Source organism: Strix uralensis, chromosome 7 (assembly GCF_047716275.1).
Source record: "Strix uralensis isolate ZFMK-TIS-50842 chromosome 7, bStrUra1, whole genome shotgun sequence".
Classification (NCBI taxonomy): Eukaryota; Metazoa; Chordata; class Aves; order Strigiformes; family Strigidae; genus Strix; species Strix uralensis.
In genome coordinates, this window is record NC_133978.1 from 1,149,545 (window position 1) to 1,172,501 (window position 22,957).

Below are 22,957 nucleotides of genomic sequence, written 5' to 3' on the forward strand. Positions count from 1 at the left end.
TTATTTTTTTTTAATTTATTTTACAACACGCAAATACATCGTTTTACAATGTAGTAAAAAAAAAAAAAAAAAAGACTTAACAAAAGCCTCTCAGAAAGGAAAATGCATTACACACATTTCAGGAGACTGAACAGTCCCGTCTCTCTGGGACAACCCTTATGGTTTGTTTCCAGCTCGTGCTGCCAACGTGGAGGGCTGAGTACTCCCAGCTCCAAGTGTCTGGTTCTCTGCTGGTGCAGAGGAGGTGGTGGCTGGAAGGGGCAGCAGCGGGGCATCACTGGGCAGGTACGGCCAGGCGGGGAAGCAGGGGAGCTGCCTTCCGGCTGCGCTCGGCAGACATGTGCTCCAAGCGCTCTGTGTAGAACCCGTTGAAGTCCAACCTGAGAGACAGAAATCCCAGAAGTTTCGGCAGCCCGCCGGCTCAACGCTGCCCAGGAGCGGCACGCGGCGAGCCCCCCGTGCTGCCGAGGGCCCCCAGGAGCTCGCTGCTGCAAGTGCTACGGCACACGTGCTCGTTGAGGCACTCACAGGCAGCAAGGGGATCCAAAATTACATAAAGTCTGTCACAGGATCAGATGAGTTTTAGGACAAAGGACTCTCCCCGAGCGCCCGCTGAGCAGAGCCTTGCTCCTACCCAGCTATCCCCCAGAGCAGAAACCTCTCCCAGGCACCAGCTGAACCACACCACAGCAAGCTCCAGAGCTGCCATCCACACCCGGGGCTGCCCCAGGCTGGGTAGACACAGCAGCTTGTTCAGAGTGCAACAGGGCTGTCTGCACTCTGCCACCTCTTCTGTGCTCGTCCCTTGACAACAGGCTCTTTACAGGTATATAAACACATCGGGAAGGACTAGTCCCTAATAGCTTCTTCTCCGGAGACACAGCTTGACCACACAACCCTGGAGAGGGTCACACAGGGACAAGGTGCCAGGGGCGAGGGCTCCTCAGTCTCCACACCTTCCCGGCCACTTTCCACCGTTCCTTAATACCAGAGTTCACCACCACTCAACTCCAGCATTAATTCCCATATAAAATCCACCATATTATCCACTGTAACTACCATGAAATGTTGCAGTTTCTATTACCACCACTCCCTTGCTAACACAAGTATGCTTCAAACAGATTCATGATTCAAGGCGGCGAGTAACTGGTTGGAAGATGCTCAGCCAAAACCACAAGTATTGCTGATACTTGTAAACGCCTCTCCAAAGCAGGCATCATCCCAATATCATAATCCTGTCTCCTTAATAATCCAAAATGATGCCACAAAACCACCCAGCTCCACACCTGCTGTGACCTGCCTTAGGCAGATCTCTGCACTACGAAGCCAACTAAAACATGTGCAGCTCTTAAAAACATGTGCCCTGGAACACTGAGCAGTAGTTGATATAAGCCTGTGAATCACACAAAAGTTACGCTCTTCATTTCTCAAATTAAGCTGCTCCAGTACTAAATGAATGGGCACAATATTTGAGCTTCATGTTGCTTAACAACCTTACACAAACGGCAACAAATTGTTCCTTGACATTTTTTGGTGACTGCAGAAAACAGAGCCTCGACAGATGGAATTTATCTGTTGCTCTCTCCTGGTTGAAAAGCTTACATCTCTTTCGTCCTTCAAGTGTTGTACAAAGGAAACCTGACACTGAGGCGGGCATATTTACCAAACTTTGATTCAAATATAAGGCCAGGGCTCTTTTACATCCTTGCTTTGAGGATGTGTTCCATTTCTCAAGTTGCTTTATTCCAAATTTCTTGAATTGCAGATTTTGATTTGCTTCCCTTTCAGCTGTTTTTAGGGTTAAATGATCTTTGATAACTATCTCCTAAGAATTTGTGTGGTGGTTCCTCAAACTCTGCTTACACTTCAGTTTCTTGTTTTGTGGTTGGAACTTTTATCCGCTGGGGTTTGTATCACTTCACATGTCCTACTGGTCTTACTCTAAGCTCAGTCATTGCTGTTTCCTCCAAACTGATAAAGGAAGGATATCTGATGAATGCTAACAGCACTTGATGGGTAAGATTTCTAAATATTTGGAATTAACTAATCCTTCTGATGAAGTCCTCTATGCTGTAATTCTTCTCCTTTTCACTACTGGGATGTGAAGGAGTGACTCACTCTGGAGATTTCCTGCAGCTGACAGCACTGCTACTGATGGAGCCAAGGCACCTGAGCAGGACTTCAGCACGCTGAAGATCTGTGAGCTTCCCCACTTTGAAGGAAACCCTCTGGATCTCCATCTTCTGTTTGGTGCTACAAATATGATGGTTGTGCCTCAGTTACTCAGTACTGTAAACTGAATAAATATTAACCAGGACCAAATAAATAAAAGAGAATTATGAATAAAAGGGATATTTTATTATCTTACATGTTGACTATCAATGTCGAAAGCACTCCTATAAAAAGGTTATCATTTATAAGAAAAAACCAGTATGTCTTATAAACTCTTCCAACTCTCTGTAAAATATGTTATTTCAGATGGTAACCGTCTCCGCTCTGGTTCTTGGGTTCCTGTTGCCATAGAGTCCAGGACTCAGTCCAATAATCTTTACAGACTGAATGAGAGCTAAATGTTGTGTCTGGGCATTCATTGTGTGACTTCCACTCTTTTTAAAACATTACTGAACAGCCTGTAGAAATGGAAAGACATGTTCTGTTGCACGGCCTGTTAACATGCAGTATTTCCGTTAAGGAAATGGGGACATGTGGTTTGTCAGTAAAGGTACAGCTATGTCCAACATCTTGGTGAAGACTCGCATGGTCCCAGACAGTCCAAACTGGGGGACTTGATAGTGACGACAGTCCTGATGGCATAAAGACACAGTATTTCCTCTGCAGCCCCTGAACAGAACTAGGGGGTGGAAATACCAGGGGGCAAGGGCTCAGACCCTCTTCTGAACAGCTGGTTGCAGCTTAGGTCACCACTGTCAATGCAAACTGCTAATGGAAGCATTTTGTTTTCTCAAAACCCGCCTGAATCACCATACTTCTCCTTTCTCCTGAAACAGGAAGCACTACTTGTAAAAAACAACCTCTCCGTATTTGGAAGAACTGGCTCCAGAGCTTCCACAGCCCAGGAGTCACGTCCTGCCACAGCCAACACTCATGTGCAGCCTGTGAAACACAAAGGCATCTGGTGAAGGAGAGCTCCTGGCCATGGCACCATGGACACACAGTCGGACAAGACACACAGCCAGTCTCCATGGTGCAGCATCAGCTTGACCCACCCTCCTGGTAGATGCATCAAGCTGACACAAGGGTGGGGAGGCAATGATAAAAGAGGTAAACCTCTGATGCAATGTGTAGGAGCAGTGCTGGAAGGAGGACACCAGCTGAGCTACTGCCAGAAAAGGCCTTACATCAGTGTCTGGCGTCACACGTGATGAAGTGTGATGGAAGGCTGCGGGGCTTCTGCTGTTGCATGATGTAAAGACTGGCCAAGGACTTGACGCTGGTGACTTCTTGGGTGAGCTGAGAACCAACTCCAGCCTTAGACTGAGCTGCGTGATCCCACCAACGGGACAATCTCCACATGTTCTTTGCAAGACTCAAGGACTGGGGGGGGGTCATGATGCTCTTCTATTAAAAGAGCAGGCAACTTGGTCTTCAACACTGTGTTGGCCATGCCCGGTGCAACCTGCAATGATGTCCAAGCAGCTGGATCACGGTGTTAGTTACCATTGAGGTCTCCTGGATGGAGCATCATAAAAAAGCCCGTCTGTTAGAGCTTGTACTGGTAATGATAAAAATGTAAGTGCTTGATAAAGGAGGAAGCAGAGCTGGAGCACTGAGGAGGAGTAAATGTTCTTGCCTGGATGACTCAACTGCTTGTGGTCTCAATCCCTGAAATGAGCCTGACACCCAGGAGTGACGGCAGCGAGGGAAGCATATTGCTTAATCCCTTTGGCCTGTCAATTCTTCTACGGATGGATCCTGCCTGCAATCTACAACAGTCCAATGACAATAAACAGGCAGACAAAGGTTGACTTAAAATGTCCAAAAGGCCTTGATAAGCTGCACCATCATTTCCTACCAGGCTCTGCAGAGAGCTAGCTGTTCTGGTTACGTCCTGAAAGGAACAGCAATCAATTGTACAGCTGGGGCCTCCACTCAGCCACAAAAAAAGTCCCTGAAGAATTTCCAAGATGAAGAGGAGACCTCAGACTCTGGCCACTTCAGAGATGGAGTGAACCAGAGGTATCAGGACTGTGGAGAAGGGGTCCTCACCTACCTTCCCATTTCAGCGACTGAGTATCAACCAACAAGGGCAGTCCTGGTGGTAGGAAGACAAGCTCCCACCCTGACTGGCACTGCATTTCCTTTCAGATGCTTGTGAGTATCCCTGTCCTCCTTAAATAAGGAATAGAATCCTACAAGGAAGAAGACAAGATATGTAATTCTCTCCAGTGTTGTGGGAGCTGGTGGGCTAGACTCCACTCCTGGAAGTAACACGGATGACAGGTTTTAGTGTTCAACCTTGCTCTCAGCTGTGTGACCACATCTCAGATAGAGCAGCAGATGCTAACACAGGAGGCCAGGGGCTGTGTAAATGGATGGTAGTTGCTGGTCAAGAAGTTCTCAAAAGTAAAGGACAACTGTAGGCCCAGTCTCCTGCTGGAATACTTCACAAAACAGTGTTTGCAAAGGTTGGTACCAGGAATCCTAGACATCCCTGTCACATGCTGTTAGAACAGGAAAATGAAAGCTTCAAGAGACATGGCATGAGGTGGGGACAACAACTCACTTCAAAAAAACACTCCTGAAACTTTTCTCTCTCTGTTTTCAGGTGTAGCACAACTCAACAGAGGTGTAAGGGTTATCCACCAGCCATAAGAGACATCTGGTACCGAAGGGCAGCGAACAGAACCCAACGGTTGCAGGTTAATATTCTTATGGTTTTCCTGAAGATTAAGTTAAAGGATGAGAATGACCAACAAAAAGTACAGTTCACAAAGACCAAACAAAGCAGAGGAGCAAGACTCCACTTAAATAAAGTGAAACAAAACAGAGGACAAAGCACAGTTAGGAGAAAGCTCAAAGTACCCTTTAGTCCCATGTCACTAAAAGGAACTAAAGAAGGATCTACTCTGTTCTGTGCTAAATATCAAAGGGGTTGGGGCATGAATCCCTACAGCACCAAGGGAAGAAAGAAAATATATGTGATTAACCAGTTATCAGGCACATTTATGAACAAAATTACGCATCACCGATAACAGATTCTAGCATATCTACCACTGAAAAGCAACTTTAGATGTAAAACATTATTAAAAGGAGGGAGTACTCCTTGGTAAACCAAGGGCCTCCCTCAGAAAAAGATGAAACAATCGAGACCTACAAATGACCTTAACTTCTGGCTAGTCCTATAAGAGCTCTGATCAACTGCTTACACATGAAAATAAGGCTACACACTGGCTTACAGACAGCATGAAGAACCTAATGGATGTTTAGGATGGCTTTGTTTTCGGTGCCCTAGCTGACAGCAATGACAAAGGAGGTAAGTCTCAGGTGTTCTAGGCTCACACGCACAGTAACAGTGCAAATGCATTTATTAGGCTTACAAACACAGAGCAAGCACTTAAAAATGTGTTGGTGTTGAAATAGTTTATATTAATGAAAATCCTCGCCTCTTAAAATTATGCGTATATGCAATATATATCCTGCCTCTTCACTGGAAAAAAAGTCACTATAGAAATGACTTGGTTTTTGTATGTGCCTAACAATCCGCAGGCAGCGTTCTGAAGAGTCACAGTCTTCGCCAGGTGTGAGGCAGCTGGCGCCCAGCAGCTCTTACATGTGACTTCCACCAAGGTGACTCTCTGAACTAAGAGATGTCAACTCCTGACCCTCACTTGCCTTCTTATTCTGTGCTTATATGCATGCCTCAGCTGAACATTTCCAATCTGCAGGCTGCTAGGTTTCATGAGTGCTTAACTCTTGAAAAACATATTCCAGACACTAAAAGCTGCTCTTAGCAGCAAACTCCATAGCTGCAGTTATTTCTGTGCTGCTCCTAAAGCGCTGGTAGCAGGATCAGAAAAGCACTCTGCTTGCACAGCACATGTGCTCAACTCAGGGTAAAGCTCCTAGAACATTATCTGTGGTTCTTCAAAGCTAGAAGTACCAGGACAGGTCCCTCCACCAATCTGTAACATGGATCTTAAAAAGCCCAGCAATGCTGATATTTCCTGTAGCAATGTTAACTATACCAAAGAAGGCCTTGCACATCTCATTTTATTGAAAAAGAAACACAGAGGTTATAAACCTAGCAGCAAAACTAGATCTCCTTCTCCCTCTCTCTCTCTGTTCCTGCAGTGTATCTTGTGTACCTGACTTTTAGGTATTACTGGATGAATTTTGATTTCTAAGAATCTAGGAAGTCTGGGTGAGGCCACAATAAATACATAATAAGGGATGCTTATTTAAATAAAGACAAGATGTGAACTTAAAACAAAATAGTCACTTATGATCAATCTTTTGCATGGTTTTCTCATCTTGGAATACTGACGCTGTATTCAGGAATCAGCTTATTCACTGTCTACACAGTGAGACAATTCCCAAGAAAACCAATACTTGTATTACATTTACAACATTAATAGACAAATTTCACACAATTCAAAGGAATGTGTTTGGTTTTTTTAAAGCATTGGGTTGACATGCAAAGCAACATTTCTTGTGATTTCAGTGTTTTCATTGATATGCACAGTTATAAACAGCAATTATTCTTCCTGAGCTGAATTTGGGAACCACAGGAGGGGGAAGTCACAGAGAGAAAACGACGGGCTCACCTGTAGATGATGTTGAGCATGCTGTGCTCACAGTCATTGGTGCTGTAAACGCTCAGTTTGTCCAAAAGGTCCAGCAGATGTGTTGAGAAATTGCTATCAAACTTGTTGATAGTCGCTTCGAAGCCAGACGTCAGGTGGAGGCTGTCGGCATGCTCTGCTAAAAGCTATCAAGACAAAGGCAGAGTGGCCCCATGTGTTTGCCGATTCGCACTTGCCAGAGAGATGCAATTATTCCTTCCCTATTTCCTACCCTGCTCAGAAATACCGTCATAAAACTTCACAGTCACTCAGCCACTAAAATAAATCTTTCAAAACTGTTGGAAGGTCCTTGGTAGTTAAAAACCTTGCTATGGCTATCTGGGAGAACCCCAGAGTAGATCCCAGTAGAGTTATCCTCAAATCCATGCTGTCATTTCAGTCAGGAGGAAAAGCCAGTGAGGAGAAAGTGAGTGTTGCCTCAGAGAGGCTGTAACCTCTGGAGCACTCTGACTGCCCTGCAGCGTGATGGAGCAGAGCGGGGCTCTCCGTGGGACCGCAGGGCATGCCCAACAACCCGCTTAGTACGCGTGCATCTAGGTACAGAACTATGGGCAAGACAAATATCCCAGGTATGAAAGGGATGGTTTGCAAAGAGTCACACCTGACAGTTTATTGGCTCATCCTTCACAAAATGCTAGTTCTGGAAATAAGAGAGTTTTCCAGTTGCAGAAAGCCTGTATGTGGGTACCCACTGCACAGCTGAAAATACAACTAAGAACTTAAAAACAAGTGCAGGGGCTGCTGTGGGAGACAGGGTCTTCAAAGCAGACTTTGGGAACACCATCAGCACTCCACACTGCCCTCAGAAATGCCCACAATTCCACAAAGGCTCTGCTTTCGGGGCCAAAGGTGCTCTAGAAACTAGGAAGGTCTGTCTGCAAGAGGTAGGGCAGCCAACCCTGACCAGACTGCAGCCCAGGCAGCACCCACAGGGCAAAGGGCTCAGCTGTCCATCCCATGTCCCACCTTGTTAGTCAGCTGCTTCTTCGCAGTCTCTTCAGCACGCTCCTCCTCTGTCGGCGGGCCCAGCATTGTGCCGTGCTCTAAGGTGAGTCGGTCCATCTCATTATCCAGCTTCATGCTCTGGGTGAACCTCTTGGAGGGCAGAGGGTTGGGGAAATGGTTAGACCCCGTTTTTTCAATTATGGCAAAGCAGGAGACTGACTCAGTTCTGCTAGCCCTGCAGCTAACTAACTCCCATGAAAGCTAACTCTGAAATTAAATTTACGATGTTAATACACAAAGCTCCCTAAACCCAAAGGAAGGTGGGTTTTTTTAAAGCTATGGGCTCCCTGAGGTGCTGGCTAAAGTGTGCCCACAGAGATCAGTCTCCATGGGCCCAATCACCAGTCCTCGCCTGACCCTCAAAAGAGCATGCTAAAAATTGCAGAGTCCTACAACTTCTGCTGCAGGACTGGCTGAAGAGAGGTAATTCGGTTCATATGAACCTGATCCTAACACTGAAAAAGAAGAGCATAGAGAATTTTGTGGAGGGAGAAGCCACAGAAACAATTTGGGCGAAAGGATGAGGGTCTGAGCAGTCAGGCTCTAAAGTCAGCTGGAGGGACGAACAGAGGCTCTTCCATGTGCATCGAGGACAAGAGGGGCCAAGTTGAAAAAGAGAGACTGTCACAGCTGGCTGGCACCCAAAGCAGCTGGCCGTGGCATGGTCAGTACGGGGAGGCTGTACATACCTGCATGCAGTTTGTGAACATGACACAGACAGACATCAGCTTGGAGAAGATCTTCAGCAGCTCCGGGTTGGTTAGCATGCAGTCCTTCAAGCAGTTATCCAGGAAGCTTGTGTGGTGGCTCAGGACATCATCAATATTAGATGCCTGTGACAGAACAGTACAATAATGAAAAACCAAACCAGGGCTGCTGTGCTGCACCAGACTAAAGCTCTACCCCAGCATCCTGACTCTGACAGTGACCTCTCAGATGTGATCTAGGGCTTGTTGAGACACTTCTCATGTACCTTCCAGCTTTGAGAAACATCCTGAGATGGAGACTGTATTTGTATTACTGCATTCAACAACCCTTCACAAGCTTTTTACCTTTGATTTGTCACATCACCTTCTCAACCAAATTATGCTTGCTTTAATCATCCAAACCCTCCACTGGGCTCAGAATGGAGTTACCTGCTTTCTGAACATGCACTTCCTTTGCTTTTAAAACTGCTTGTCATGCCCACTCCCACCTTCACAATCTCAGTAAAGTCAGCTACAGTAAGTGGAAAGAGAAAAATAAATCAAAGAACCTTAATGTCACTAATTTTACAAGGCTTAAAACATACAGGTTATTTAGAAACATGGTTTAGGAGCACAATAAGGAACTGGGACATGCAGTGTTGCAAGGATTTTATATGATTTTTGTCTAGCTTTGCTACTTCAATGAGCTGTTTCAGTCTTGAGTTTTAAATGATAGATTAAAAACCCCCTCTCACTCGTACACTTATGGGATGTGCTGAACCCGAGAACACAAGAGAAGCTTAGAAAAGAACCATAGGACTAAAATTGCCAAGGTATCCGCAGTGCTCCATCAGGATTGATGCCAGAAAACCCCCACCCCGTAACCTTTTAAACAACCAGTACAGAACGGGGATAAATGGCACTCTCTAATGCAATGAAGATGCTAGTTGTGTTGACAATCATGTCGTGAAGATGAAGATACTAGTTAGATTTTCAGGAAGAAAGCACCTTGACTTCAAGTGGAAATACACAAGAGAGAAGTCTGACAAATAAAAAACCAGCATAAAGCACTACATGAGACCAGTGAGGATCATCCTTTTCCCTCCTAAACTGCAAATGAAAGGAAAATCTATCCCAGTCTGTAGGCTATGGAGGTTAAAGAGCCAGTTCTGCATTCTCTGTTTGCAAATAAATGATGTTTGTATTTAAACCAAGGAAGATTTTACCCAGTAGCTGGAGATATGCCATCCCTGGTGAGCAGCTCTTTTAAAGGACTGCATAACAAAGTGGTTGCTGAAACAGCTTCTTTAGCTGGCAGCACTGAGATGTTTGACTCACAGGTGCCCATATCACTACACTGCCTAGAGCCAGACTTTTCCTGCCCCAGCACTGGCAGAGGGCATGCTCCATCTCCCAGAGATTTAAAAGCCTTGAAGGACACTGATGAGGACGGGAGGCAAACATACATTTGGATAACATCTCAAAGACTTTGCTAACTTGCCAAAAAACTTCCTTGGTTTCAAGTGATGACTTGTGTACATATTCACATCACGGGCAGCTTTGAGTTGTTACTACTGCACAATTACCCAGAGAAGCCCTTCGTGTACGGAGCAATGGAAGGAATGCTCTACAAAACGCTGCAGCAGCCCTCAAGGTTTCAGAATGAAAAGGCATATGCTGAAGGCACGGACAAATCTCCTTTCCTCAAAAGTCACTTTATATCTGCTATCTCACAATCTCTGGCAGGCTAAAGAGGCTCACCGATGTTCCATAGTGAGGGAAAAATTCTGCCCACTTGGGCTATCAAAATGATTTGGTCTATAGACATTTCTTGGGAACGGGCTCCTCTGAGAAACAGTACAAACTGGCAAATTCCTTTTGGAACTGAAATAAAAATCCTTCAACACCGCTGTATCTCTGAAGGAGCAGAGAAACTCAATGGCTGAGAGCCAAAGCAGAGAGGGATCTTCAGACAGAAAGTCTTTGCAAAAACTCTGGAGTCAGGAGATGATCTCTGCAGAACAGGGGATGCTGTCAACACAGACCACGTACCTACTGCATTTAACAGTCCATTCTGGGACATGTGGAATTAGCAGAGGCTGAAAGGAAGCACTACCTGAAATCAGTATGGAAGAACCCGGGACAGCATAACTTGCTCAAGTGCCTCAATGCAAGTAAAGTAAACTGAGCATTATGATTTGCAAACCTAAACTTACAACAAAATTAAGAAGCAAGTACACTTCTCTCAGATCATCCAGGAGCTTGACACATAACCTCTTCTTGTTCAGAAGTCCTTGCCAAGAATATGCAGAGATGCTCACAATCCTAGACCTGATGCCTCCTGTGAATTCTCCAGGAAAAAGGATGACAGGGCATTAAAAAAGGTTGGTTAGCTGCCCCCAGAACAACTCCCCAGTACACAGCAGAAACTAAGACAGGGTCAGTTGTTGTTGAAGATTCACAAGGCTCATCAGAGAGCTGCCAAGAGAGCTGCTGTGGCTTAATGCAGATTGCAGAAGGAGTGCTGGGCTGTCTGGTACATCAGATAAATGTTTTCCACAGTGTAAGAGGAAAAAGATGTGCAACCCGGAAGCATCTGACCACAGGGTGACTACCAGAGGGAAGAATAATACGGTGATGTACATCTGCCTCCTGTTCCCTCACAGTAGCTGTGGCACCCCAACACCAGCCCCAGCACAGCAGCACCACAGCGGGTAAGGAAGCTGAGAAGGACCATGAGGAACGCCATGTCCCTTGGGATAAGGAAAATTACTACAGCCATCACAAAGGTTATGCTGCAAAATAAACAAGCTGGAGGAATAGATGACTGACCATCTGCTCTAATTAAACATAAGCTCAGTGCCTGGCACAGCCGTTGCCTGTGCTGAGTGCCATATGCCAAGACAACCATCACACAAAGCTGAGGGATAGCACTTCCTATGGACCTTTGCAAGTTGTCTCCTGACATGGAGAAGGTAGCAGGTCATACTCCCTCCCTTGGCAAAGCCCTCCAACACTACTCCACCAAACTTCGTACCCTCAAGCACTTTCACAGGCCTTCATGACACACCCTAGCCCACGCAATGCATCCCTGCAGCTTCATGTTACGAAAAGAGCCACAAGACAGCCCTCCCCAGACTGCTGCAAACACTTGAAACTGGAATAACACAAAAGACCGTATGTTAAGACCACACAGGACCCCGTGAAGACATTTGCTATGTAATGTGGAGCGGACGGCCTGTGTCTCTGCCCTTGTTTTAGGCAGCAGTACAGAAGTAACCTAAGATGCCATCTCTACTCTCATTTTCCTCCCACAAAGACTTGTTTGTATGCCAAAAACCTGCAGAAGCCATGCAGGTCCACTGGTGCTGAGAGGTGAGGCAACCAGTGCGCTGGCTCCAGCACATGTTCCTAGGGAACGAAGAAGCTATGGGCTAGGCCCAGGCAGATGGCAAGGAAGACAGCGGGTATTTGCTGTGGCTTTCACTAGATCTGCCAGTGCTCAGGCATCATCCTTTGCTTGTCCAATGAACTTCCACAGTAACTCTGTATGCCCTGAAAGTCTAGATCTTTACCAGTCAGGTAAAAAGGGAAGGTAGAGAAGGGTTTGCTCTAGACAGACTGAGAATAGCCCTTGACCTGTTGGTGACAGATTTTTTCCCTCTGCTGTCAAGGATGGAACCAACAAATCTGACATGAAAGGAACCAGGTATAAGACGACCTTTATGGGCTTCTTGGACAGCCTGTTCTGAAAGGTAAGCTCTCAATGACTTCTCATTCTTGGTTTAAAACAGGCAGGTGGGACATTAGCTGAGAATGTGTTCCATTGTGAGATAATAAAGGCATCTCACATGCCCATCAGGAGTTAAAAACTGATTCTTGCCGTTTTTGCTAGGGCAAAGAGTTAACGTCTGGAGAAGTCACTGACTTGGACTAGTGAACCAGAAATATTCTGTAACACACTGGAAAATCCCACAGCTCAGATCATTACATCTCTGTGAAAGGAACCGAAATGATGCCCCAGATACCCCCTTGTCAGACAGAAAAACCAGTCGGAAGTGAACTTAGCCTCTCCCAGATACCACTGGAGTGGAAAAGTTCTCCAGCCCTGCCCACCTGCAGTAGGAATACACATGTGGAACAGCCACCTGAATAAGGAAGGCCCTGTTATGTAACAGACAGTCCTAACATGCCAGTCCTTGGCAGCTTCATGGAAGAGAAAGCACATCCTTCACTTTCAAGAGCACTGTAAGTCAGCCACGGAATCAACTGAATATGACTGGACTGGTTTATGACCTTTTCACCCTGCATCCTTCTTCCTTTTTCATCGTTTTCCTTCTTCTGTGCATGGCAATGTTCAGCAGAACACCACCTTTACATAACAGGGTGCAGAGTATGAGCTAGGCATAGATAGGAGGACGAAGCAGAGGAAAGGGATATACGACTAATAAAGCAGAAAGGTGATGCAGAAGAGCAGCACTCTGCAGTGTGATAAGAACAACAGTTCCCAGATACTTTAGTGCCTCCAGCAGAACATTTAACAGACACCTGCAGTAACTGACATTAGGCATTTTTTCCCTGTATTAAATTTCTTAAGACTTCTGTTCCAACTTCTCTCAAGCACACACACTCACCAACTTCAGGTTCTTCTCAAGAATGTGCCATGTTGGCTCCATCACTTCAAACATCATGTAATACTGGATATTCTGCACAAAATTCAGCATCCGCTGCCGCAGTGTGAAAGCACCAGCAAACCTAGGGGAGAAATCACACCCACACAACTTAAGAGCTAGCAAATGCCATGGAGAACTATCACCAGGCTTGCACAGTCAAGCAGAGCTAAATATTTCTGTCCTAGCAAATTCACTGCTGCAACGTGAGAGGGATTATAAAGTTAACGCAAATCATCTCTGACTGTTTTCCACATATTCAAATGGCTTTCCCTCAATTACTAGAGTCAGAGTTTTGAACTTGTTGTAGACTGGACAATTACTTTGAATATTTGCTTATATTCAACTAAAATTTTAATACTAAATATTAAAGCAATTTTACCAGCATAACTATCAAGTGAGAAGTGAGACATGCATTCGCTAGCAGGGCAAAATTTAACAAGATAAACGATTCACGTCTCTTTTCCAGCCTTACTTGTTAAATGAACACTTAAAAATATTCTATGCCTTGCATCAGTATGTTCAGGGGATCCAAATATTTAATCAGATCACCTGCTACCTAGGGTATTTAATGCAATTTCATCTTAAAAATAGAATAGTGGGATTATATAGAGGTTCTTTCAGTGTTGATTTATGCAGGCTCTGTGATGGCAAACTAAGAACTGACTTCAGCAAACTCGGAGAGGTCACCGGAGAGGTGGGGGGTGGCCACCCCAGGGGTTTTCAACCACGGCTGCCCTGTCCCCTGCTGATCACAGTTGTGCTGTGAGCTGGAGGTTGGACTGGAGACCCTCACAGCTCTCTTACCCTAACACCTCTACAATTACAGGAGAACCAGAGCTACAGTCATGTTGGCTGAGGTCAGCCGAGGTTACCTTGTCACAAGAAAGTGTCACTGGCAAGGCAGAAGGTACCACCTCGCAGTGCTGGGGTCTGCCTCACCCTCCAAACAGGCACCTCCAGCACCTGGAGTGCAGACCCAAAGATGAAAACTTACCCTCACAGATGGAACAAGATAGAATGATTTCCCGGGAAAACACCCCACCAATTTTACCTTATCTCCAGTTTGTATCACACCAAACCCCCAAATATTAGCTAAGCTGTGTGAAGGTCACGAGTCCTTGCCAGAAGAGGAGGATGTTCCTTTTAAAGGACTGGGGTCCTTACTAGTCTTCCTGATGCTAAAGCAGCGGCCAAGACGGTATGTGCACAGGTGTCCTCTGCTGTAACTGTTCAGAGTATAATGAGCTAACCCTAAAGGCCACCTCTTCCTTTTCAAAACTTCATGCCAACAGAGGAATGAGCCAAGCAGCTCAAAGATTATTGAACACACACTTCCTATTGAAACCCAAACTGTTGTATTTTGACCTCTCTCAGCCTGTAAGAAATTCGTAAGGATCTTTTTCACATCAAAATGATCTGATCCATGTCACGACATATCTAACTAGCAAGAAGGAAAAACAAAACTTCACATTTGATCCAGCAGAAAACAAGGCCATACCACTTAGCTGAATGCAGGGAGAATTGTTTGGCTGTCTTATTGCTGATCCAAACGTTGCACAACTGTCTTTCCACGTGCTTGCAATAGAACATGTGTCTGAAAAGCATCTGGTATCTTGTCAGTGCTTTCCTGAAAAGAAAGGAGAAACCCATCCAGATTAAGCCCTGTTCTGATTGACAGACTAAGCTGTGAAGGCTGAGGCTGCTCAAAGGCAAAGAGACTTTACACAATATGTTCCTTACGCCTTCAGACGCACACAGATCCGCACTGAAACAATTTGAACCAAAGGAAAAAAGTCACATTTGTAACCATCCCAAAGAATTTCTCTCCAAGGAGTCCCTCCTCCATATTTCCTACCAGCGGGTACATCTCCAGCCTCCTTCTTCAATTCCCTCGAGCTACCTGCAGAAAGGTCACTCCACAGACGCTGGACGGAAGGCTGAATGCCTGCGGTCATCTACCCACTGCACTAAGGCTGCTATGATCACCAAAACAATTCACCAGCATTCTCCAAAAAGATGAAGAAAAGCCTGTAACCAAGCTACAGGCAGCATTACCCCACCAGCGATGCACTGTCAGAAGCAGATGGGGATGCTTATTTATAGCTTCAGGGACTGGATTCAGGTCTGCATTCAGACACTTCAGTGTAGGTGTCTACTGAGCTCCAGTCGATACAGTTTATGAAACCTTACCAAATAGTATTTTCACTTCCATGGCTACCATCAGAGATAATACACTCAATTTGAAAAAAAAAAAAAGAGTAATAATTTCAAAAGCATCATGTCATTAGAAAAGTCCCACTGTGTTAACTGATTTTTTAAAGGGGAAATTAAGGAACAAACTAATTGTTGGCATTTAACAATTCAACGTCTGTCACCCCGTTCATGTAGCACTGCTTGTCCCATTTGCCCTGGCTCACAGTAGCAGGTCTGCCAGTGTTTCTTCAGGGAAACAGGGGGCAAATCCCTGCAGAAAAATGAACCATTCAGTCCGTCATAACTCAATTAAATGCAAAAGAGCTTGCTCTAGCGATTCTAGCAACAGCCTGTATCCTTCTAGTTTGCAACCAGGGATACCAGAAAGTACATTTTTTTCTGCTCTCCACATTTGAGAAATGCTTCATTCTTGCATGGAAACTCTTGTGAGAGTTCATATTCTCAGGGGAGATACTTCAGAAAGCCATGGACAAATGAAAACTGGGTGACCAGTCACAAGTAAAACCAGGGACCAGGCTGAGAAAGCATCCTTTGACCTATGTCCTTCCACCATTTAAAATGAAAGCTTGACTTTCCAAACATGCCTTAGACACGGTCTAGCTGGGCTCTGCTGAAGAGACAATCCATATTTCATAGCCTACAAGTAGAGAAAGCAGGGCTCAGCAACCCCAAAGCATTCCCTGCTAGTCAGCAATTTATAACATCCCTTTAAAGATACAGGCTTTCCAGTATTCTGCTGGGTGGAAACATGCTTCAACCCCATGCAAAAGCTTCTGCCTTTTTTTCCTTCAGTGAATTGATACTTTACCTGTTTATAATAAGGGATAGAGGCCACTTAACAATGTAGTCAAAGGAAAATGCTTCCAGACCGCTGAGAGTGAGCTCTGTGGGATCTGCACTGATAATGGCCTTCTCCTGTTTCGTTTCTATGGCCAGTACTCTCAAGAGCTGTGTAATGAGGTCATGTGGCATCAAGTCAATCTATAAAAGAAGAGCAGGAAAGAAATGAAGCCACAGGATACTCACAACTACTGCGTAGCAACAGACGTGTGGCAGAAGTGCAAATTATCAGAGTCGCCCTCAAGTCACCAGACCACCTAGGAAGCAATAGTGAGTGGTCAGATTGGGACGGTACAGCAGCAGACACCGGAGCAGCATTGCTGTAGCATTTAACAACCAGCATACAACATACTCCTCCATTGATCACTCTGCCTTGCCTCAGCCTCTGTAAGGTCTATTCAGATCTCACACTCCCCAGGCACAGCCTCTGTGCTGCTTCACATCTGTAAAACACACAATCATTCACAGGCAGGACTTCTTTGTACTCCAAAGCAAGCACCCAAGCTGAGAATAAGCATGAGAGACACACTACTGCTTCTACCTCATCCTGAGGCCACCCAAAAGCACCTTCTCTGTGCTCAAACACCAGCAAGAAAACGCAGTCCATGGTGGGTGCTTCCAGTTGCTAATCTGGATGAAAGAGGACTTAACCCAGAGAAGGTCTGCAGGACAGCCTCAATTCTCTTTTCCTCCACTGTACATTCAGCAGGTTCTTACAGGCACACAGAACTTCCCAAATCATGGCAGGCCTTTGCTCAAATTCAATTATCTTCTGCTTACATACATTCTTACCTTTAAATCATCTTTGAAAGGATCTGTGTTGGCTGTGCTCATTCGCAGGGCTAATTCAAGCAGAGCCTCTAGCCTCGTAGTTACTATGTCATCTACAGGCTTTTTAAGTTCCTCTTCTGTGAGATCCATGAAGTGAACAAAAAAGTCCCCTTGATCCATCAGGAAGTAGTGTTTTATAGATCTGCTTAAGAAAATGGAGGGACAATTATGTTTTTTAAAGCCTAAATTAATCCATATTAAAGGAACAAAAGCAATCAATTTAGCCAGCCTGCTGGGTTTGATCACAAAATGTTCCTCTTCATACACTACACACAGCCATAAATAACCCATTTGGAGACTAGTCTTTTATGCATGTCCCCTCCTCCCTTCCACCTCAGTCAGGATGCTTTTGTGCAGTCAGATCAGGGCTGCTGCTGTTCCTTTTTCCCTTGAAAAATGAACCTTAGGAAAAAAAAAATGCACTAGACTGCTGGGTGAAGGCTCATACTGCTATCCTGAACACACCCCAACCTCCACAGTGTGCATATCCATCCAAGAGGCAGTTGCCAATTCAGAGCAGAATCTTGGACTCCTTTGAATGAACAAGTATCTGTGCTGATTTTTTAAGTACTCCAGGTACTTGCGTTGACTTCTGCTATACTAGGATGCATAAACTTTAATTTTCACTTGGCACCAAGGAGAGTTCACTGCTGTGGGCCAGGAACTTGGAAATCGCTCTGAGAATTAATTTAGCACCTGGCCAAAGATCACACATGGTAACTGCAGTTTCAAGAGCAAAAATGGGACCAGCACAGCCTTAACACAATGTGGGTACAGACTCCTGATCACTATCAACTTGGGATGATGCTCAGCCCCTCTGTTTCCCTGACTGTCATTACTGTCTTGAACCAAGAAAACTCCCCCAGTCATGAGGAGGTCATGAGAGTGTCAGCAGTTAACTGAGGACACAGCAGGTAGGGGAGCGAGATACTTACTGCTGACACACCCTAGAGTGCAAACCCAAATGAAAACCTGACCTAATGCTGGTGACAATCCCACTTCAAGCAGGAGGTTCAACTAGAGACCTGCCAAGGTTGTTGGTCCCTTCCAACCAACATTTCTGGGATCGTAGAGAGAGAGAGTCAGTACTCCCACTTAACTGAGGGTTATCTGTCACAGATCCCTGGGGTTTGATCACAACCATCCCACTTCAGCCCTCAAAGCGCACACGTGCACTGGAAGCTCAGTAGCTTCCTCCTCAACCAGCTGCACTTGCACCCCAGCAGATTACCTACACACAGGACAGCTGCAGAATGATCTAGCAGAGAGCCTGTTTTGAAGATGAGGAGGTCACAGACATCAACCCCAGCTGGAGAGGCTGAGCAACACCTTAAACTGAAACTACACTGTGACAGATGGGCCCAGCAGAGGACATGCACCACCAGAGCTTTGGAAGCCAGTGTCTTTTGAATAGTCCTGTTAAGCTTGGAAGGATGACAGTTGTTAGCAAGGCTAGGAAGAGTCTTCATAACAACTGACAGGTTTCAGACAGCTCTTATAACCTTTCACAAAACATGTTTTCTGGTGATTTTCACAGGGCAGGAAGGCACGTATCAGTTTCAAATGAGTGAACTCTTCAGGTCTTCCTACAACCTCTCTCAGCTGGAACTGTAGTGTTCCCAGACCTGAAGCAGACACCTTTGCTGCAGCTACAACTTTTTCAGACCTAGCAAAAAGCAGGACCAAAGCAATCCCACCTCACCCGCTAGGCACATTCACTTCAGTTGCTATTACTGCCCCAGCTTATGTCTCCCAATCCACAACCTCTTGTGCAAGTCACTTGGCAGCTTTGTCCCAGGAAGCTCAGGCCATTTCCTTTCACACTGTGTCACTGGTTTGAAGTGGCACCTCTGGTACCAGGTCTCAGCCCAATTACAAACTATCTTACAACCAGCTATCAATTGCAATTTCCTATTTGTTGCTGCCTTGGTCTTCTGAACAGTTAAGATTCCTGTTTTCACTGTTTTCTGAGGATAGTAGTAAACTAAAAGCTTGATTCACATAAGAAAGCCACAGTTTGCATGCTAGAATGCACTTGCATTTGCTATTGGCTGAATGTGTTGCAAGAATCAAAATACAGGTTATTAAAATGAACTTTAAAAAAGGATAATGTTAAGAAAAACCCTGTATTGGAACTTGGGGCTAATACACTCAGTCTATTCCAACTACCTATGTTTGCATGAACAATAACCATGGCATATATTTGGTGAGATGCTTATTATCAAACTATTTCTTATTCACATTAAACTCTTCTTGATCATACCAGATGGTGGTGGGAGTGACATGCAGCCATGGGAGAAGTTATGAGAGAGGTGGAGGATGTCCATACTTGAGGGCGGATTTTGGGACTGGGCTAGAAAAAGCCACGACTGCCCTGACCTAGTTTTGGCAACAGCCTTCCAATGAAGTTGGACTAGAGATGCCCAGACATCCTCCCCACCCAACATTTCTATGATTTTACACTTCTTTTTTCATCAGGAAAAAAAACGCATCTTAGTTTTTCAGGTCAACCTTTCTAATAAAAGTAGAGATAACACATTAATAAACCCGAAGAAAAGAGAGATAACGTCAAAAACTTAGCTTCACTGTCAGAACCGATCTATTTAACGTGCATTTAGTAATCAAACCTTAGGTGAGCCACCAGCTCTTTCTCCTCCATTAGGAAATCCAGAAGAACTTTGCTAGCATAGTTATATGCTTTTTCTATTTGTTCCACATATGCTCTCTCTTTTAAAGTATAGATGACCTCTTTAGCCACAGGGCAGGTAACGTCACGTCCACATTCTCGCACGACATTTAAATATTTCCCTAGAAGCAAAAAGAAAGAATGACCCATGTACATCCAACAGGGAAACTTTCAGACCAGTTCCTTCAAGAAGAAGATACGCTATGAAATGTTTACACTATGTTCTACTGAAGGCTGGAAAGGATTTATACACCTTTCAAAAGATGATACAGAATTTTAAATTAGGCCCCTAGTATCATGTTTAAGGAGAAATGTAGAAATGGTTTTGTTTCCCAGTGGTGGCAAAACATCTCTGCAGAGAGCCAGAAACTTTGAAGATCTGGTGCTGCACTTCAGAAGTAGCTTTTGGAAGGGAAGAGAACAGCGGTAGCCATCAGCTTGCATGCTTCATTTAAACACCCAAATTAAAACTCAGCATGCTCCAACCTCAGCTGCCTAGCTCCATCTAGCTACCTGCTAGAAAACTGCTCCCATGAAACAGCAGTAAGACAGACAGCTCCCCTTGCTGCTGGACTCCTTCCCACGTGTTGTTTTATTTATAGGATTTGAGGTTCTTTTTTAATCTGGTTCTTCTATTCCTCTGACAAATTCAGCTGGACAACCCCATAAACTGGCAAAGCACGATGACATTCCCTTTATCTTTACACAAAGTATGGTAATGTTTATCTCAAGATTCCTCTTACATCAGAAGCATATCTTTACCTACCTGTGCTTAGTATTTTGTCAGCCATTTTCTGCAAGAATGAGGGAATCTGTTGCTGAACAACAGTATATCTTTGATCCCAATACTTGTCATTATAGTCCTCCTGAATCTTCTCCTTCTGCAGCTCATGCTCCTCCACCATGAACTCACTGAAAAGTTAAAGCAGATGTTTAGAAGCAGGAAGTGATACAATAAGGATTACTTTTTTTGACCTGTAAACTGGTAATACAATCTATCAGAAATAAGGTCTCATGAAAATACATTCCAATCAAGAACTGAAATTAATCTATATTTGTAGTAAGAGAAGCTTTATGCAGTGTTTCTACTAATGTGCAAACAATTATGACAGAAACAGAATTTTATAGGCTTCACAAACCAAGTCTAAACGTTATTTGGTTGTCAGTGCAGAGGTGAGGAAGCTGGCCTTTCTCTACCCTCTCATCACCAGGAAGGCATTAATTTTAGCTATTTTGAGTTTTGGCCCCTGTAGGATTCTGAAAGCGTGGGAAACTGAAATACTACATAAACTGTTAGACACAGCGAAATGCTTCAAATGATTCTACAAAAGACAAGAAACTTCAAAGAGTATTGTTAGCTCGTATCAAATTAGCATATTAGTGGACTACATTTAACATAAATTCACTGAGTTATCAGAGTCACGTCCCATGAGAAGAGGACTCATCCCTGTTGTGAAGAGGATGAGGATGTGAGAGGAGAATACTTAAAGGGGGACAGGCATGGTAAGGTGGAATTTGAGTGGACTGCATATTTGAACTGTTGTGCTACTGACTTTTGCATATAACTTCCCTGAATTTGAAAAAAATAAAGCAAGTGAGAGTGTGTCTGACTGTATAACCACTGAATCAAATAAGAAATGTGATTAAACACTCTCCAGCAGCAACCCTTCCCTGCAATGCTGCCTTGTCTACCTACTGCTGCCATGTCCAGGCCCCCAGGCTACGCAGACTCTGCAGAACAGAGGGATGGGTGCACTAAAAAGTAGAAGCCAAAGACCTGAACAGTATTTCTAAACTTCTGCATTTCGTTTTCATTCCTTAACTGTTCTTTACCTGTATGGATCATTAATGATGCCTCGATATATCCACTTTTCCAGAATTTCAAAATAAGGCACGCTGGCTGCCTTGGTTAAATACAGGCACAACTCCTGGGCCTGGCTGTCCCCCGTGTAATTGAAAGTCTTGTCATGGAGTAAGCTCAGGGTTGATCCTCCCATACACTCACCTTTATCCACAGAAGTAGCTAAAATTTAAAAATACAGATGTAAGACATAAAGCTGACACAGATTAATTACACAACCTTAATGAAGTTAGCAGCTGATTAGCTGACCACCCCAAGTCACAGACCTCCATGTCAGCTGTAGACCCTTGCTGTGAAGATGCAAGGCCATTCCACCACACAACCAAAAGCTTACATCCTGAAAACCCTGAAAGGAAAACCCAAATGATCCACAGTCTGAAAAAGCAATAACCAAATAAACCCAACCCTCCAGGGAAGGAGAACTGAACTCAGGTAGACACAAGGTACGTGGTGGCTGAGTCCAAAAGCCTCCTACACCGAGGGGACCATGTACAGAGATCCACTTTCCAAGTGGTAATGGAAGAAACACACTTCAGTGGCTTGCCTGAGAAAACTCAGGTCTCAAAAGCACTTCTGTTGTCAACTGTAACACTGTTAGGCATGCATATAGCTCGAACACCAGGATTTAGGTAGGTTGATAGTGAAATTTTTACTTTGCGATCACAAAAGGGACATAGGGACAGAGAAATACAGTACTGCAAACGAGTTTTGGATCAAAGGAAACCTTAATGTAGTTGGCTAACTGCTGTGTTCTAAAAGCTGAAAATTTCAGAAGTGAATACCAAGAGGGATCATCCAATTCCAGACTGTAAACAGAACAGATATTTACATCCAGATAAATTCTCTGCGCTGAGTAGAGAGAAATTCTCATGCCAAAGAGTTTAACCAAAATTATCGAGGTAACTGCATCTGTGACCAACAACCTCATGCAATGGCACAGGCTGGGACCAGATGGCTGAGGAGCAGCACTGCAGAGGACAACCAGGGTGTCCTGGTGGACAACCAGCTGATTGTGGGTCAGCAGTGTGTCCTTGCAGTGACCAACACCAGCAGCACCCAGGGCTGCACTGCTGGCGATTATTGCCCTCTGCCCTGCACTGCTGAGGCCACCTCTGGAACACTGTGGTCAGTTTGGGGTCCCAGTATGAATGAAGAGTCTGGCAGAGGTTAATAAGATGGTGGGGGGCTGGTGCCCAGGACATACAAGGAGAGCCTCAGGGAGCCGGGCTTGTTAGCCAAGAGAAGAGCAGATGAAGCTGGGGGCTGTCAAACATCATCCCTTCACTATGCAATGGATGGTTCTAGAGGAAATTGTATGAGACTCAGAATCACAGATT

At 44.8% G+C, this 22,957-nt stretch overlaps 1 protein-coding gene across 8 annotated transcripts in view; it reads right to left on the reverse strand.

Moving 5' to 3' along the window:
* The window catches only part of TUBGCP2 (tubulin gamma complex component 2), a 38,353-nt gene continuing 15,396 nt past the window's right edge, over nucleotides 1-22,957 (reverse strand). For 2 of the 8 annotated variants that reach the window (XM_074874104.1, XM_074874099.1), the window contains exons 8-18: nucleotides 21,593-21,782; nucleotides 20,526-20,671; nucleotides 19,701-19,881; nucleotides 17,035-17,218; nucleotides 16,211-16,383; nucleotides 14,687-14,815; nucleotides 13,150-13,270; nucleotides 8,519-8,662; nucleotides 7,791-7,919; nucleotides 6,786-6,949; nucleotides 404-2,253 (exon numbers count right to left, since the gene is read on the reverse strand). In XM_074874104.1, coding sequence (XP_074730205.1) covers nucleotides 2,115-2,253; nucleotides 6,786-6,949; nucleotides 7,791-7,919; nucleotides 8,519-8,662; nucleotides 13,150-13,270; nucleotides 14,687-14,815; nucleotides 16,211-16,383; nucleotides 17,035-17,218; nucleotides 19,701-19,881; nucleotides 20,526-20,671; nucleotides 21,593-21,782 — 1,700 coding nt within the window. In that variant the 3' untranslated portion in view covers nucleotides 404-2,114. The other 6 variants (XM_074874101.1, XM_074874102.1, XM_074874100.1 and 3 more) reach the window with 6 other exon arrangements.